This window comes from Gossypium hirsutum, chromosome A05 (assembly GCF_007990345.1).
Source record: "Gossypium hirsutum isolate 1008001.06 chromosome A05, Gossypium_hirsutum_v2.1, whole genome shotgun sequence".
NCBI lineage: Eukaryota > Viridiplantae > Streptophyta > Magnoliopsida > Malvales > Malvaceae > Gossypium > Gossypium hirsutum.
In genome coordinates, this window is record NC_053428.1 from 33,247,859 (window position 1) to 33,267,993 (window position 20,135).

The 20,135-nt window shown below is 32.9% G+C and overlaps 1 protein-coding gene across 1 annotated transcript; it reads right to left on the reverse strand.

Annotated features, from left to right (window-relative positions):
- Positions 1-1,179: 1,179 nt before the first annotated feature.
- LOC121229067 (GATA zinc finger domain-containing protein 24) lies at positions 1,180-4,148 on the reverse strand. The gene is made up of 4 exons (XM_041112247.1): positions 3,746-4,148; positions 3,140-3,254; positions 2,223-2,286; positions 1,180-1,520 (listed from the first exon to the last, which is right to left on the reverse strand). Exons 1-4 carry the CDS (start codon positions 4,074-4,076, stop codon positions 1,377-1,379), a joined length of 654 nt encoding a protein of 217 aa, XP_040968181.1. The 5' UTR covers positions 4,077-4,148; the 3' UTR covers positions 1,180-1,376.
- Between the last annotated feature and the right edge of the window lie 15,987 nt (positions 4,149-20,135).

Here is a 20,135-nt window from a genome sequence, read left to right on the forward strand (position 1 = left end):
ATAATTACGTTTATTTTCTTTAATTAAGAGTTATCTTTTTAATTTCATATATTATTTATTTATTTTATTATTTTCCACATGTAATTATCTTATTGAGTTACCTAAGTAATAAATTACATCTCATTAAAAATATTTCACATCATCCATGTTATTTTTTTTAACGATACTTTCATCAAATCTATTAAAAAAGCAACTTGAAAAAAAAAAACAAAGATTAATAGCCAAAAAAGGCTAAAAAATACAATTAAGACTATTTTGACAAAACATGAAAATATTAGTAGTTCAATTTGTCATTAAACCTATTTTTAAAAATTGCCAAGTTTAAGCTTTAAATAGTGATTTGACCCTTTTATTTTCTTTACAAATTTTACATATTAATACAACATCGATAATTTGACAATGTAATTAAAATATTTTAAAGTTTAAAACATAATTTAATTCATGCAATTGGTTCAAAAATTTATAAATATGAATATTATTACATAAAATTTTAAACTCTTATTTTAAGCAAAGTCAAGATTGAACAATTATATATATAGACAATATAATATTAACACTAACCCAACCCAAATTCAAGCTGAACCATCCCAACCCAACCTACTGTTTAAGAATAAAAAAAGTTATTTAGAATTAATTATGAAATACAAATATTAATATAAAATAATGTTTTAAACTTTTGGACCAATTCAAGCTCGATCTTCCGAATAAAAAAAGTTGATCAATCCAACCTTGGATTTTAAAAAGAAACTTGGAAGCCGATCAAACGATGGGCAAGGGGGCAGGGCGCTTTGGATTTCATTAAGGCTCCATTGAATTGAAAGTCCAAAGCAATAATAATTTGAACTACACCCCACCCTAATCGCTTCATTGGCAGAAACTAAAGCAATGGAACAGGTACATTTCCATGTCTCAACACGCAAAATTAGAGTATCCACTATCCCATTTCTTGTCACATTATTAGGTCTTGACCACACCTTTTTTCCGGTTATTTCTGATGCTATTTATGTTGAAAAATTGATCGAACCGAAATAGCTAATATCTTGTAATTCAGAAACCTAACCCGGTCTTTCGACAGGTCAACTAATCATCCCCTCCTATAAACCAAAATCATTTTGGTCAACACATATTTGGCAAGCAGTTCCTCAATAACATGATATCAATAATTCACAAATCGCAAAGGAATCAAAAAGCCTTTTGCTAAACATAGAAAAGTAGAATGCCAAATCCAATATAAAACTACTGTAAACAAGACTCTCGTGGTGATGATATAGCTAAGGTAAGATGGTTATTTTGGTAACTATATACAGAGAGTTTTACAGGGTTAGATCATCTTAATTGCATTATCCTAACTCATTCAGTTCTATACCTTTTTTCATCTAGTTCGACTCATTACCTGATGCGACCTCCTCTTCCAGTTCAAATGCATCAACCTCCGCAAAATACGCTCTTTGTTTGTTGATGAAATCTTGGGGCAAGTCAACCTTAGAAGCATTTATCTCAGCCTTGTCTCGGCATTGCTTCTGTGGAGACGTTGCAAACCAATAAGCTCAGTTCAATACATATTAATCACATTATCTTTTTAAGGATGCATATGCTTGAGTAGGAAAAGAAAAAAGCTTATAAGGGACAAACGCAAGTGATATGAGTTAATGCAAAAGCAAACATGAATACATAACAACTAATACTGATAATATAATGTAATTTGTGCAGAGTAAAGTTGCAGGATATGGCTGATTTGCTTCCTGAAAGATGCTTCAGCCAGATTTAGATTAAACTCCACTCTATAGCTATGTGAGAAAACCAAGACTGGTCTATTTGCCTTTAAGTATTGGCTCAAATCTTGTAGAAATAGATGAAAAGTTTACAAAGCATAGACACGAACAAAAATTCCTGACATTTTAATGCTCGAACAACAAAAAATGTAGTATATTTGGAGAGAAATTCATTTGATGAAGTAAAATGGGGAATACTCCATTGCTGCAGCCTGCTGGAGAAAACAGCAATGGAAGTACAGAGAGAACACTGTACAGATACGTGTCAATGATCAATAATTAAGATCAGATTACTGGATTTTATAAATGAAAATCTGAATTATTTTAAAGATACGGAGCTATTTAAAATTTGTCTTAATGAAGACCAAATAATCCCAAACCAAAGATCAGTAGCACGATTTCCATTCAACACAAATCAAATTAAAATATCAGGAGAAGTTTTAAGTGAACCTTTTTACATGGCATTGGGCATGATTTAGAGATACCAATATCACCATCTTCATCCTTCTTTTTCCTATATTAAAGAGAAAGAGAAGAAGCATTAATGAAGGACTCATCATAATCTGAGAAAACATTAAACAAAAGATATCTTCTAAATCAATGAAACATGGAACAAGTAGAGTGATTAATATTGACAGCAAAGAGTAAGAATAAAAAAAGCATAAAAAAGACTAAACATCTGAATATACAAGACCGAAATTTTCAAAACCAAAATATGACATACTACAATTCCAGGATCTTAAACTTTTATGTCCCAGGCTTCGTAGTGAAAAGCCATTTTCTGAGTTGTGAAAGAAACTTGGATCAGCAAGTATCATGACTTAATTGGAAACGGATGTTATACAACATGACAAAACACAGGCATCTAAGGCAAAACTCTTAAGAGGGAACAACAGTCTTTCAGTCTCATCACACTCTGTCTCCTTCAAGACTCAATTACGAAAGGGAAGTGGAGAATATATGAATGAAAATGAATACAAAAAGACCATTGTAATCAATGAAACAGTTACTTCAGGCTTTTTTCTTTCTACTATCTACTATTCGAATATATGGCCAAGGTATCAAATGTACAACTATTTGGTACATTTTATTGATCAAAATTTTGGATTCATAATCTTATAGCCGTTGCCTGAAAGCTAACCACCAAAAGGGTTGAGATCAAAAGATCAAGATCACTTCCATCATCTATTTAATATTTTACAATTACATAAAAGTGACAACATTACAACAATGAAATCCCATTTCACCGCATCAATGTCTAACATACCATGCACATTTTGAGTATCCTTTGCCTTCTAAAGTCATGAAAGACTAAAATTTATCCAAAGACCATCAATAAATGCACAAACTGATGAAAAGAAAACCACCTTAAGCTGGGAGTCCTCGTTTCAAAAAGGCTACTCAAAGGCTCCGCAACTTCCTTCCCTTTACTCTTCTTTTTCTTAGCAGTGCGTCTCCTGTAAACTGTACAAGGCTCAAAATCTGCACAATCACAAATACATAAGATCAAAGCTATAATGTACAATCTGTTCGGCCCAAAATAAATGCACAATCCAGAAAACTAGGGACAAAGAAGAAGTTGAGAAGACAGTTCTACGGCATAGAATGCATTTCACATATAATTTCTAAAATTAAGCGCTTCCATAGATCAGTAACATAAATCGAATTCACAGAATTACAGTTTAGAGTCTAGATAACTTCACAAAATTCCACAGCACGGAATGCATTGTAACTAAAATATCTATAGCGTTATCTTAGAAGAAAATCTATATAGCTCAAACTGAACCAACAAAGTTCTATCGTCGCAAAATGTTATCAATTCATTAGCATTAAAACAAAAAATAACATTCTCCAGAACCTGAAAACCCAAATTCAAGAAGTAAAAACCCTAGACAATCCATAAACCCAAAGATCAAATCCCACTTTAAAAAATCCAACCAAAACCCAGAAATAAGCGAGACCCATCAAAATACCCGAAACGGAAGGTGTTTTTGACGGCGGAGACGGCTTGGAGCTAGGATTTGCATTGTCACTCGGACAAATTTCATTTTCCTTCTTGTCATTGTTATTATTATTTATATTTTTGGTGGAGTCAGTGGGAGTAAGCTTAGAGGTGCGCTTAAGGCTGGTATTGGGGTTGCTAGGAAGGGATTTAAGATCCGAAGGGTGCGAAGATTTGATTTGGGTTTTGATAGAAGCAGAGGAGGATTGTGAAAAAGGAAGAGAGGATGGGATTGTATTGGTGAGATCAGTGAGGGGTTTCCTGTTGCTGGCTTTTCTTCTTGGTTTTGTTGTTTCTTCCATATTTACTGGGATTTGCAGAGAATTCTAAGCTCTAGAAGGATGGAGTGATGAATCTGGTTTGGGGTTAGCGGGAAAATTCTGTTTTTTTGTTTTGTAGTTGGGCCATGAAACATCAACCAAACCTTGGGTTTTCATTTTTTGTTCAAATTGGGCCCTTTACCAAACTTGGATTCCCCTAATTCAAATTTGGTCTATGATATGTGCTCTCCAATTTTCATTTTTTATTTTGTTTAGCTTCCTTTCCAAAACTCTGAATTTACTTATTTTAAAAAAAAAATATTTTTTGCCGGATTAAACTCGATCAAGTCGGTCAATCCAATTGACTAAATCGAAAATTAATTAATAGAATTGTTGAGTTAGATTTAAGTAAATTATTTGAAATCGAGAAGTGAATCTAGTTAAATTAATTGATGGAGATTAAACCAGTCGATAGATGGAATTAGAATAATTATGAGTTTTGTAAATAGATTTAAAAGAGTAAAAGTATTATACCAATAAAGAAAGGGGTTGAAGAGTTTAGTTAGTGTGGTTGTAATTACAGCAGAATATGTTTTGTGAAGGAAGTGTAATAGGAATAGCGAGGAAAATCCTTGATTTGGATCTTAAAATCATTAGGTTGGTGTAAGCATATGATGTTCCAATATAAATCAAAATCTTCACCAGGATGGTATTTTATAAGTTAATGCAGGAAAAACATGTGCTTAGAACCCAATTTCTGTAGAGGATGCCATTTACTTCATTTCTATCTTATTCAAATAAATTATGCTACGTTTTATTTTATACAAACAACTTAATAGTTGGGGTGATATTTATAATAATAATGATTATTATGTTAAAGTATGTCACAAGTCTATGTACTTTTTAAAAGTTAAGAATTTAGTCTTTGTACTTATATTTCATGAAATTTAATTTCTCTTACTTTTTACATTTTAAAATTTAGATTCAAATGTTAACACTGTTTTTTTTTTGTTAAATTCATTGCTGTGATAATTTTCAAATAAAAAAATATTCACTCGGTAGTCATGTAATTAAAAAAATGAGTTTGTAACTAATTTAAATTTAACAAACAAGCATAAAAAAGTTAATGGTTGAACTTGAATTTTGAAATCTAAACAGTAAAGAGATTAAATTCCTTAAAATAAAAGTATAAGGACTAAATTTCTAATTTTTAAAAAGAACAAAAATTAAGGCTCATTTTAACTTTTTTATTTTTTCCTTGAAACTGTTTTGTTGAATGTACAAGGAATGCCAAGAGATCCAAGAAAAGCAGGGAAATTATCTCCTAAATTCAAATTGAACAAGTTTCACTTCGACTTTATTTTACATATGTTTAGATAGGGGCACAAAAATATAACCTAGCATGGTATTGATTATTGAAGTATGGAGAGTTTTATTAAATGACTCCACTTGATTTATTAACATAAACCTGTATGGATAGAGATTTTATTTAAGATAAAACAATTTTGGACCAATTCAAGCCCGATCTTCCGAATAAAAAATTGATCAATCCAAACTTGGATTAACTTCGAAGCCGATCAAACAATAGGCAAAGAGGCAGGGGAACCTTTAGATTTCATTAAGGCTTCAGTGAGCTCGAAAGTCCACTTCGCTGCTAACTAATGAACAATTTCACCTGTAACAAATAGAAAAAGTTGGGAGGGCAAATAATATGCAAAAAAAGCATCTACTTTTAACTGTATATATATAAATTGCTTTTAAGTTTCACTTCCCCATCTTCTGCTGTGCAAGTTTATGCTCTACCATCTTTCTCCCTTCTGTTGCAACTATATATCTCGTACCATAATTAAGTTTCGTGGCAACTCAGGAGGAGTAGAGAGGAAGGAAACCAAAAATTATAAAAAAAACCACCGCCAAACAGGGAGGCAATGGCAATGACAGGGGTTGGAAAGCCCTCCATCTCCAAGGTAACAAGATTGTTTTGTATCTTGATGTTACTCCTCTTGATAATCTATTGGATTGGGTTTTTGCTCTCTCTTTTTTATAGGGAATTGAAATAAAATTCATCATAGTCATGGATTTTGGTAACTCATCAGTTTGATTCTTTGGTTTAGGTTTTTTTAGACTTTAGTTTCTTTTGCTGTAACACCCCTTACTCGATTTGTCAAGTCCGAACTATGGGATGCCATAACAATTGCTGAAATAATTACTATCAGAATTATTAAAAATAAATCAATTAGACATCTCATAAATACAACTATTTTTCACTAATTATACTTTTTCAAAACTTAATCGAGCTTACGGAAACTCATTTATAAACTCGAGTATAGATAGGAACCAATTTGCAAAGTTCTCAAAATTTCCTCAACTGGTATCGATACCACTTGAAGGTACCAATACAAAATTTAGTTTTGATGTTTCATAAAATCAAATTAAAATCCTAAAGTATTGAAACTCGGATCAATGTAGCGATACTTCCTTATAGGTACCGATACCTTACCAAAGTATCGATGTCAAATTGGTATTCTGCTTATTTGAAAACTTGTTTGAAGGAGCTAAGTACCGATACTTATGCCAATGTATCGATACTTCAATACCAAAATGTCAAAATCTACCAAAGTTTCATTCTCAAAACACCTTAAGACACATTTGAAACTTGCATAAAAATCTCCTTTAACTTATATCAAACATTACTAAATATTACATTAAGCCAATTCCAAATCAATTCAACCAACATGCCTCATTTGGACCAATTCACTCCAAATGAACTTATACACTTTCAAGTTAATGAACCGACATTCATTCATGTTTTTAAACCATTCAAAATCAAAATTTAAGCATACCATTTCTATGTTCAAATCACACCATTTGCACATTCAATGAGTCATTCAATCACTATGCATATGGTCCCAAAACATGACCAAAACATGCCTTAATATAAGTGCAAGCACTAACATCTCATGATCTATATACTAACTCAAATTACTCGAAACCGCCATTAATCCAAGAAGTGAATCTAGTTGAACCAGTCGATGGATGGAACTAAAATAGTTATGATTTTTGTTTATGCTCGTTTATTTATTTTTAAAAACATGTTCATGTTTAGTTCATTTAGTTAAGAATTCAAAATTGTGTTTGTGTCTGTTTATTTAAAATTATATAAGTTCATGTTCGTTCGTTTAAGTTAAATGAACATGTTCACATGAACATTAAACGAACACGTTTATGAATGCTTAACAAACATGTTCTTAGACATATTATTAAATATTTCATAAATAATATTTGTGAATAATAAATAAAACAAGCAATATATAAATAAATGTTATCTTTTTTATATAAATTCCAAAAACTGTCCATAACTCCTTATTAACCCTTAAATAAAAGGATAAATGCACTTCAGTACGCTCAAGTTAAAACTTAGTCAATTTATTTTATTTTTATATATAAAATAATTAAATACAAATACGTATTATTATATTATAAATAAATAAAAATAAGAATACAAACAAAAATAATATCATCACTTTATAATAATAAAATAATAAAAGAATTCTAAATAATTTATTAAACGTATATGTTCATGAGCTAAATAAAACTACGAACAAAAAAATAAATTAATTTGTATAAAATATTCCGCAAACTTACTGACCAAGAAATGATGGACTCCCTGTGCTTAAATCAACGCCGTTGGTCACTGCATTTTTGTTTCCAATGGGTTGTTCTTTTCCCATCGTTAGAAACATGAAGACAATTTTTTTGAAGAAGAGGAAGAGGAAGAGGAAGAGAAAGATTAATTTAAATATATTTGGATTAAGTTTTGAATTCACCTGATGACTATTGTTTTCTTTTCTTCTAAAAGTTCTATTATTTGTGTTAAAAGCGAATGTAATTTCTAGATAAAATTCAAATTTATTTCTACTTATTTCTTTAAGAGATATTTTTTTAGGAAGAATTTAAAATATAAAATTAAGAAATAAGATACTGGGTATTTTACCAAGGCCCATTTCCAACTTTTTTTTACGAAAATAGGCGATTTCTTAATTATTTACCTGAATAGGCCAAAAATAGGGAAATCGCGTCTACGTCAGCGCTAAGTCAGGGTATTTGCCAGCAAAGCGCGTCCCTGAAGAAGCGCTTTGTCCACATCAGTAGAAAACGCTTCCCTGAGGACGTGATTTGTGCTGATGTGGATAAAGCGCTTCCTCAGGGACGCGCTTTGCCCGCGTTTTTCATCTGTTGGGATTAGGGTTTTTTAGGGTTAGGGTTAAGGTGGATTAGGGTTTTTATGGTTTAGGGTTAGATTTTTTAGGGTTTAGGGTTTTTGTAAGGGTTTAATTAATTAAATTAGGGTGTAAGATTAATTAATTAAATTAAATATTAATTAAAAAATCAATTAAATTCGGGTTTAGGGTTAAGTAATTAAATTTGTGTCTAGAGTTTTGGAAAAAAATATATGCAATATAAATTATGTATTAGTGTATTTAAAATAAATTTTTGGTTTTTTTTTCTTCAGTAGTATCTGGATAAAAAGAAGTTTCTGAAGAAATAGTATCCAAAACGCTTCAAGCAGGATGCACTGTCAGCAAAATTACTGAAAAATGCTTCCACGTGGACGCTTTTTTTCTACAGTGGTATCTGAGAAAATAAATTTGAGAAGAGGTTTCTGAAAAAATAGTGTAAAAAACGCTTTAAGCAGGATGCACTGTCAGCAAAAATACTGAAAAAAGCTCCCACGTGGACGCTCTTTTGATACAGTGGTATCTGAAAAAATAATTGTGAGATGACCTTTCTGAACAAATAGTGTCAAAAATGCTTCATGCAGTATGCACTTTCAGCAAAATTACTGAGAAAAGCTCCCACGTGGACACGCTCTTTTTCTACTGTAGTTCCTATTTGGCCTTAGACTATAAATGAGCCAAATTTCATTCTCAAGCTGCATAAGTTACAGCAAGAGAAATTGAGGTTAAAATAGAATAAAAACTGAAGATGAGTAAACGTATTAGTGTTGTTATTTACTATGATGGTGAGGTCCATGACATCGAGAACGGTGTTGTTTTTTTATCGGAGAACACAACGCAACTGGTTTTTAACCAGAACATAGATTTGACAGACCTTCGAAAAAAATTAGGCGTAAAATCTTCGGAATGACTCCAATAAAAGTTTTGTCTATTAAGTATTGATTTTATGCTTCGATTAATCCCGTGAGATATGACTTATTCAACATCAAAGGTCCTCGTAGCTTGGAGGCAATATTGGAGACTCATCTTGCTAGTGGATCACCCTACCTCAAGTTATATGTACAATTTGCATCGCCAAATGATGCATTTACGACTTCAACATCTACTGCTGTTCAAGAGGAATACACGACCTCTGCCCAGACTCTGCTAGTGGGTGGCAAAACACGGAAGCGTCCGTGTTTTTGTAACAAGGCGAAGGCACAGACCAACACCATGCACACAATGTGTCACGATCGCGACAACCTATGGTTTTGTGTGACGGAGTTTGACAGACCGAGCCAAGGTATTGTTGGTGGGCAATATCGTGTACACTTGACAAATAGGACCTGCGACTGTGGGAAGTTTGACACACTTCGTTGTCCATGCACTCATGTAATTGTAGCTTTTCAGAATCTCCGTCTGGATCTCATGAGCTATGTCGACGAAGTGTACAAAATAGAATACATGTACAACGTGTGGAGACACGTATTCCCACCGGTCCCAAATGAACGTAAATGGCCGTCTGTATCGCTTGCTCCATTTAAGTTGTTATCGAATAGATATTTGCATCGTAAACCAAAGGGTCGATTTTGTTCGACTAGAATACATAACAATATGGATATTAGAGAAACAACCAACCAACACAAGTTGTGCAGATGGTGTAGGAACCCAGGCTATACAACTCGATCATGTCCAAATCGGAATAGCTGATAGTTGTTATAATAAAATTATGTTACATTATTTACATTTTATTAAAATGATGGAAAACATTAAAAATATTTCCTTATTCAAAATAACTTTTATTTTATTAAAAATAAAAGAGTAAATTATAATTAAAATACTAAAAACAACTTTTATTTTATTACAAATATAAAAGAGTAAATTAAAAACAACTTTTATTTTATTACAAATATAAAAGAGTAAATTATAATTAAAATATTAAAAACAACTTTTATTTTATTAAATGAAAGAATATAAAAAAGTTTATACAAGTATATTAAACAAATCAATGTTGGTGCTTGTCGGAATCAGTGCCACATGGGGGTCGTCGACGGTTACGCTCTGGATTCCTCCTTGGTTCAGGTTCCGGAGAGGGTTTTAGTTGCTTTGGCGAGGATTGTGGTTCATCCGGCTGGAGATCTAGTTGTGGGTGTTGGGAGGATGAGCCACCTTGATAGAATAATGACTACGGAGATGTTTGAATCCCATAAGGCGATGGGGATTGGTAAAAAAGAAGAGCTTCCCGACGGCGCCTCGTGCGACGGCGGCCTATAGATCGGTGATTGATTCGGAATAATTGGGAACGGAGATGAACCAAGCCATGCATTCTAACCTGCCATAAGACTGGAAAAAGGAAACATATAAGGGTTAGGATATATATAAGGGCTAGGATATGCACCTGGCATAATCTGAATAGGCTGTGATATGGGTGTTGTCGGTTGAAGTGTTGGGCCCGATGACTGTGTGGGCGCTATTGATGGGCCAGCTGATTGTATGGGCATTGTTGATGGGCCTGGGTCGTTATCCCTTCTTCTTGGATTTAAAGGGCCTCGTCATTCCCTTTGGACACGAATTTGCTGTCGCCTCTCTTCTTTGGACAGTAAATATGGCTTCCCATGGATCTTAAACCATGGCATGTATTCTGGCACGCACGCTAACTCAGGAACGATGATCGGTTCCCGAGTAGGTATATAATCATACCGATTCTCCCACATTTCGATAGATGCTGAGTGGAATCTCGGTCAATCCGTATGCAATTGCCGTAAGTCCATTTTGTGCTCATCATTGAGCACCTCAGATGCCACGGGAATCAGTTGCCAGAAGCCAAATTGCCGTAATACTCGATCTGACTGGTGCATCTCCATGATAGCATAGTTGACCAATGGGACCTTGACGTGCCAAACGTTCGGATTTTGAAATAATTCATCCGGAATTATTGCCTGAATTGTCAGATCCTCGTATGGTGTCCATTGAAACTATATGAATATAATAAAAATACTAGTTGTATACATAATACTAAATACTAAATACTAAATACTAAATATTAAATACTAAATACGAAATGAGTATTTTATTATCTATATATATTTTATTTAAAACTTACTTGTGCTTCCGACCGTTGGTTTAATAGAAGCCGTATATCTTCAAGAGATACAGGTATTCCAACATAACTCGCCAAATGGTTCCACCTAATTAAATAAATTTTAAAATCTATGTAATAATTGTAAAATCTAATTTAAAATTTACCTCGTTATAAGTGGGAATGTATATGGCTGGTCTACTCGAGGACGTAAAAATGGAAAGCGAAACTGTGCCCATGATTGCAGTAAAGATAGGCAACCTCCTATTTTAGCTTTGTTCGGTCTCGTCGCCCCGCACATCTCCCGGTACAATGTTGCTAACACGACAGACCCCCAACTAAGTTCACTAGCTACTCTAAAATCAACGAGTTTCAGCAGCCATCTCAGATGTACGCAGTTTCGTGACAAGTCCGGCATCAAATAACCTCTAATCATCTCAAGAATGTATGCCTGAGCATATCGTATTCTTTCTAGTTCAGTCAAATCATTATCCGGCTCCGAAAATGTGTCTCGTAACCAGTCCATCTCGATCCGACCTCCGTTAATATTGTTTGGGATCGCACCCAAAAGCTCGTACCATACGGCGCCCCAATCAGCAGAATAAGCAGGCCCAGTGACCGCGTACCCATCCACCGGCAATCTCAATTGCAACTCCACGTCTTCCAAAGTGATAGTACACTATCCGCATGGAATATGAAAAGTGTGCGTCTCGGGTCTCCACCTCTCTATCAACGCACTGATTAGTTTCGGGTCCAACTTGCACCTCCGGCCTATTGTGGCCACGTGCCAAAAACCCGCGTCCCGCAGGTAACCCTCTATCAAAGGTGATGGAGGACCAGACATATTACGAATATAGCATTGCAACACTCGATCTACAGACTGTTATAAAAAATTATAAAATTAAAATTAAAATTGCATAAATGAAAAAAATATTAAATTGTATTGAAAAATTAATTAAAATTGCATAAATTAAAAAAAATATTAAATACTATTGAATTATTAAAATTATCACTTACCATTGTCATTTGATCGACGGAGATGTGTTTATTATCGAGACAAATTAATTCCCTTTCCTTTGCAAAAAATTAATTTAAAATACAGCTAGCTCAAAAAAAAATTAAATACAGCTTTTTTTCAAAAATCAAAGAGAGCTTTGTGAAAATTTGAGAGAATTTTTGGAAGAATTTGAGAGAATTTGGATAGGAGGACTTTTTTGTGTAAAAAATCAAGGGGATGGGGGGGTTTTATAGTTTTTTTTTACCGTTGGGGGCTCAACGGTCAAATTTTTTACCGTTTGAAAAACACGGGCAAAGTGCGTCCCTGAGGAAGCGCTTTGTCCACATCAGCATAAATCGTGTCCTTAGGAAAGCGTTTTCTGCTGATGTGGACAAAGCACTTCCTCAGGGACGCGCTTTTCTGGCAAATACCCTGACTTCGCGCTGACGTGGACGCGATTTCCCCGTTTTCAGCCTATTCCAGAAAATAATTAAGAAATCGGCCCATTTCCGTAAAAAAAGTTGGAAATGGCCCTTTATTGGTAAAATACCCTAAGATATTATCTAGAATACTAGATAATGAATATTCTAGCTATTAGATATTTGTAAAATCAATGACAAAAATATTCACATGTGTCAACAATCCAATGGCCAGTAAATTCTATAAATAGGGGTAGGAGCTTTCATTCTTGATATGATGTAAGAGACAACCATAAGCAAGAGAGTGTGAGAGATTGATATAGAGAAGAAAATTGTTCTCTTCTTTTGTAATTGTAAATCTCGGTTAAGCTTTAGATTTCTGCATTTGGGTTGGCTTTAATATATGGTCGACTTTGTCACCTAAGTGTTGTAGTGCACTAAGAAGTTAGAAAATAAAAGGTTAACTGGCTTTAGAGAGTTAGTGTAACATTAGTTGTAGGTCTTAGGTCCTCTGCAATGGGTGTGTTGAGCTCGTCGAGTTCCCAACAAATTGGTTTATTAAAAAAAGTGTTTAGTCTATTTTTTTCTTCTTTTTATTTGTCATTTCAACAACAACAAATATCTGTGCATACAAGAATGAAACTTAGAACTTGGTTAATTGTCAAACAACCGAAATTCATTGACCACACTAGAACCATCAAAATAATTATTAATTTTCAGGGAGAAAATAAAATAAAATAATTGAACTTCAAGTTTCATTTTATAACTTTTTTTAGTACAAAAATACTTTATTAACTTAATAAAAAAATCTTGTGAAAACTTTGGTGGAATAGAGAGGCGGGAAAGCAAGAAGTACAGGAAACCCTCCTAGAAGGGGAGGCAATGATGGATGTGGTGGGGGTGGAGAGCCCTTCTTATCAAAAGTAACAAGCTTATTTTGTTTGTTAATGTTACTTGTATTGGCTATGTATTGGATAGAGTTTTTCTTTGTTCTTTGTGGAAAATTGAAACATCATAGTTACGGATTCTTTGATTGGGTTTTGGTAAACTTTGTTTAGATTCTTTTTAATGAATGCAATTCTTTTTGTTGTTGAATGTAATCACCAAAGGTTGAGAACAAAAGATTAAGGTTATTTTGTTTCTTCGTGTTACTTGTCTTGACAATGTATTGGATAGGTTTTTTATAAACTTTGATTATTGCTTATGTTTTTTTTAATGAATGCAATTTTTTTATTTATGAATGTAACCACCAAAAGGGAAGAAAGCAAAAGATCAAGATCACTTCCATCATATATGTATTACTTAACATTTACATACAAGTGACAATGAAATCTTATTTCATTACGACAATGTCTAACATACCATGCATATTTTGAGTATCCTTTGCCTTTTAAAGTTATCGAAGATTAAAATTTATCCAAAGATCAATTATCAAACTAATAACAATTGCATAAATTTATCAAAAGAAAACCACCTTAAATGGTGAGTCCTATTTTTTTTCCTAAATTTGGCTCAATATGAGTAGTTCTAGCTCTAACCCTTGACAAACCATGCATATGGCTAACTTATTAGCCTTTTAGGTATATATTTTGACATCTTCTCAACCGTGGTTAAGAATTAATATTCTTTTTCCGTACATATGGATATCTAGAAAAGGGTTTTAAACATCTTGGTGTTAAACTCAATAAGGAGTAATTGAAAATAAATTGTATTAGGATCATCCTAAAAAGTATAGTTTTTAGGTACTAATATAATAGTGTCAAGTCATTAAGTTTTAAAGATAACCAAAAATTATTATATACTCATCTATATCTACTAACTTCTCCAACTTAATTTAACTTTAATTAAATTATTTAAAATAATTAATTTTTAAATTTTAAACAAATATATTTTCTTCTTTTACAAATTTTAATCATTTTTTCCATAAATTAATATTTCTTATTTTTGTGCAACCAATTTAAAAAAAAATTAATAATTTTTGTGCAATTTTTTCCATGCTGTAATAGGCTAATTTCGGCCTAAGCCCAAATCACAAAAATAAAACGAAAAGAACCAAACCAATAAATAAAAGTCCAAAATTAAACAGTCCATATTTATACATACCAGGCCCAAATCCCAAACTAAAACCCAATAAACCAAAACTAACCCTAGCCCAATTAGCTTAAAACTTTTCAGCAAAAAAAAAAAAGAAAAACCCTATCCCCTTAATGTTGCTGCTGCTCTAGGCCGCCGCACGCCATCACCACATGTCTGACACCTGCAAAACAAAGCCAACACGCAGAAGGGGACAAACAGAAGAACCAAGCAGAAACAAACAAAAAAAAGAAAAATGGGCAGTTGTAATATGTCTATAAAAGGCTCAACAATCACTTTTTTTTTCCAGAGGATATACAAAAAAATCAAAGATTTAAACTTATATTTTTAAAGAAGGTGATATTCGTTTGATATTTCTATTTATTTTACTTTTAAGTTTTATTTTTTTTTAATTTTTACCTACGAAAATAAAAATAAAGAAGAAAGAAAACCCCACTGGAATCACCCAGCAGTCTCGTCGTCAGAGGTCTCTTATCTGTCTTCGAAATCAGACCTAAAAGGGTGGGGGAGGGACCTTTTCTTTCGATCTTTTGGGGGTTGAGAAGGCTTGGCCTTCAAATCATTGAAAATGGGGTTAAAAAACCCACTTTGTCCGTCGCCAGCCACCGGCAACGGCGGCAGTGCAGTGGACTGATGGCGGTGCCCGTGGCTGGCCAAGAAGAGTGTTGAGAGAAAATGGGGGATATGAGTTTTGAAAAAAAAAATTGATTTTGATAAAGATACAAGACGGTGCCATTTCAGGTTAGGGACCTAGGCGCCAAAACGATGCCATTTAGGGCCTATCCACGCGCGACCCGACCTGCTCCAGGGGGATTCTCGTGTTTTCGTTCAATGGGTTATTTACAACCCTGGTCCTTTCACATTTCTGTTCTTTTTAATGTAGTCTTTTTGTTTTTTCTTATTTTTTAAAATTTGACCATAAAATTTTGTTTGGTTTTCAATTGAGTCCTTGACCCACTAAAGCGCTGGAAAATGGACACGTGTCCAGGGATTGGGCTTTTTTTTTACCCATTTGGTCCTTGGCCTTTTCGCACATTTTAATTTTAGTCCTTGTTTGTTTATTTTATCGTAGTTTTTACCTATAATTTCATTTTTGTCTTGATTTAGTCCCAAATCTGTTTGATTTCAATTTATTTTTGCAAATTTGTTATTTATTTATTTATTTTAAACCTTTTTTCTCATACATTATTTATTTTAAATTGTTTTATTATTATTTACTTTAAGTTTTTCACATATTATGCATTTTAAACTATTTCAAACTATTATCCATTTTAAAATTTTTATATATTATTTATTTTAAACTGTTATATGTATTATTTATTTTGAATTTTTTTATTTTTTTATATGTATCATTTATTTTTAAACTGTTTTGTATATTATCTATTTTAAATTTCTTTTTAGGGTCCGTTTGTTTACCAGGATAACATTTTCTGAAAATTGTTTTCCTAGTTTTCCAGTGTTTGTTTGCTTGAAAATAACTTACATTTGTAAAATGTTTTCAGAAACACGAGAAAATGAGAAGGGATTTTAGGGAAAATGTCTTACAGATTTTTAATCGGTAAGACATTGTCCTGAAAATCTCCCTCCATTCTCACCATATTCTATTAATACATACTTCATCCGGTTAAATTATGCATTTGATGAAAATTATATTATTTATAAAGTTCTTTCTCTCATTTTACAATGCCAATTGAGTGAAAGTAATTGTTACAAGATAAAAGATTCTGATTTTTCTAGCACGAAATTGCTTATATTATTTGGTAATTAATTTCAAATTTCGGTTGCAGTTTTTGTCTAGAAAAATTATTAAGCTAGAAAAATCAAATGGCATTGTAAAAAGGAGAGAAAGAAATAAACAGGCATAACTTAGCCGGATGAAGTATGTATTAACAGATATATTTAAAATCTCGTTGGCACTTAAAATCTAATTTACCCATAAATAAATCATTGCAATATATGTAAAAATAATTTAAAATATAAATTTATTAATATATATATATAATAAACTCAGATAAACACTGAAAATATAATAAATTCTTAAATATATATTTGTTTAATTTAAAATAGCTTTTATGAAATATTTTCAGGAAATCTACCAAACAACAGAAAATATTTTACACAGATTCATCCAAACACCAGAAAAGTAAATCATTTCCAGAAAAGTAAATCATATTCCAGAAAATATTTTGCTGGCAAACAAACGGAGCCTTATATATTATTTATTTTAAACTTTTTATATATTATTTTAAATTGTCTTATATATTATTTATTTTAAATTTTTTTCATATATTATTTATTTTAAACTTTTTATATATATTATTTACTTTAAATTGTTTTTATATATTATTTTATTTCATTTTTTCTTTGATTATTAATGTTGGTACTTAAAATGATGTATGTTGTGTGATTATTTCCATTATGTGTACTATATTTCATTTATTCGTATTTTCATATTATTGTCATTCATCAATGTAACATCTTATTCATAAATCATTATGCCATGTTCGATATTATCATTCCATCTCGTTTCATTAAAATCACTTCAAAAGTCAAGTTTTTTTATATCCATAATAGGCCATTTTACTTTACTCCAAATAAAACAAATGCACATCGTTTAAGTATTGTACTCTCTATTATTCAAAAAAATAATAATTTCACAATAAGACAATATTTCATCATTTTGGAGATCCGAGAAATCGTACCCTAACTTACGGGGTTTTGATTTTCTCGTTAAACTTAAATAACCAAATATCCTTTTAAATTTCAAAATACATGAAATTTCAATAAAAATTAAAGTCGAGCTTATTCTTGGGGATTCAAATGTCGCATCCTAACTTACGGGATGTGGCATTTTGTTATCACGGGACGAGAGAGCCTTTAATGCTCGTTTCAATTCATTCAAGCATTTTTAAATAACAATAAAGAATGATCGTATGTTATATTATTTTCAAGTTTTCAACTTTTCGACACTAAGACATTAATTAATCAACTAGGTACCAACTTTGGGCGTTGTGAGTGTGCTAATCCTTCCTCGTACGTAACTGACTCCCGAACCCATTCTCTAAATTTCGTAGACCAAAATTGTTGTTTTAATAAAGTAAACTATTTACTAAAATGATCAAATTACAAGGTGATCCGACCACACCTCATAAAAAAGATTGGCGGCGACTCCCATTTTCATTTTAAATAAAAAGTCGACACTTTCAAAAAAATGATTTTGACAGCTTGGCGACTCCACTAGGGATCAAATAAGAGAGTCAAGCAGCAAGTTGATTACTTTTTGTCTTTTTTGTTGAAAACTAATAATTTGGTTTACATTTACGTTCCTTTGGTTGTATTTCATCCGTCATCATTACGATCTTTATCATTTTGTTCGTGTTTGCTTCTTGATTCGAACATTTTGGTATATTTTCGCATATTGCATTGCATAATTGTTCGATTTCACCTTTCTTAAGTGGGAGTGAGAAACTCTTCTTTTGTGAGGTCTTCACCTCCGTATAGGATAGGAGATCGCTTTCGGGATATATCCGTACCTATGTCTTCGTGAGATTTTCATCTCCGTATGGCCATAGGGAAACGTATTCCCTTAAACTGAACTCAGTCCATATGAGCCTATAATGGGTGAGGATCGAGGAATCTACTGGTTCAGGTACCCTTACTTTAGAACCGAACTGCATATAATGAGCCCTAAGAGCCTACCTTAGGTAGAACCATGCCAAACCCCTAGTGGTCATCCAATAGGTGCTCTATTTGTTATTTATGTCTTTTATACTGACTTGTTTTTTTTTGTTATGATTGCATTGTATTTTCATCATAGAAAAGAGGTGTTGATTCATGTTCAGTTGCTAAATAGAGAGCTTGTCATGGAAAATAGATTTCTTGGTAAAGTGGAAGACAATGCGGTCATCCGAATATGGTCTGAGTAAACGTAATGAGGGAAGGGTGATAGTCTGATGAATGAGTACACAACTTTGTTTCGTTGCCTGAGGATTTAAGCTGACAAAGACTATTTGAAAGCCGTTAACATTCCAACTTTCTTAAAGAAGCTAACGAGCATCACGAGGATGAATGAGTAATGGGTCATGGCCCGGATCAAGCAAAAAGGAGATAGATGAGGCACCCCTTTGAAGAGTTCGCGAGATTTGATTTTAACATCCGGATATGAAGAAAAAGATCGATGTCTTCACTTTGAGTATTAAAACAAGGCCAAATATATATCCGTTTTATGTAAAGAAATTTGTTTTCTAGTAAAGTTGTTCTAACAGAATTGAACCAGAATCAGCGCCTCTTTTTGCATTCATTTCATGCATCTGCATTGCATTTCATCATATACATCAAATTTCACAAAATGACCCTAATTAATTAGAATTATAGCAGTTACTCTGGAATATCGTTACGGTACACACGGAAAAACTAAAGCCATGGACCGAAGATTAGAGAGATTAGAGCAAATGTAAAAAGATATGCAAGCGCATATGCAAGAACAATTGGCTGAAATTCAACAAGACATGAGGGATCAGATGCTAGAATCCCAAAGAAGTATGATGAGCCAATTAATGTAGTTACTAACTAGAGCACGTGAAAAAAGGAAAGCCCCAGAGGTCAACGGTAGGGATGGTAATGAAGACCCCATCTATCCCTCAAGTTTTACCTCAATAAGCATCCAAGCCTGACCAGACGCGCATCTACAAGGGGCACCCGTTACTATCAGACCCCAAGAATATCAGACTGGTACTTCGGCACCAATGAACTACCTGACAGGCTTAGGTTCTAACCCGAAGGACAATCTAACCAATCATGTAATTTCTGATCTAGACGAAATGGCATAAATAGAAAAAGTAAGGGTGGAACTAACAAAACAACTCGAAGATCGATACAGGTGGTTAGAAGAAAAAATCAAAGTAATGGAGAATGCTGATTACCATTGCAGGGTTGACTCCAAGGATTTGAGTTTGGTCCCAGATCTAGTACTCCTGCTGAAATTCAAGACTCCAGAATTTGAAAAGTATAATGGGACTAGTTGTCTTGAAGCTCACATCATGATATTCTGTCAAAGAATGATAGGATACGTTAATAACGATAAACTATTAATTTATTGCTTCCAAGATAGTCTGATTGGGTCAACTGCCAAATGGTACAACCAACTGAGCCGTGCCAAAATTCACTTATGGAAGGACTTGGCACAGGCTTTTATGAAGCAATATAGCCACGTGACAAACATGGCGCTCGACAGAATCATACTACAGAATATAGAAAAGAAGCAAAGTGAGAGCTTTAAGCAATATGCCCAAAGAT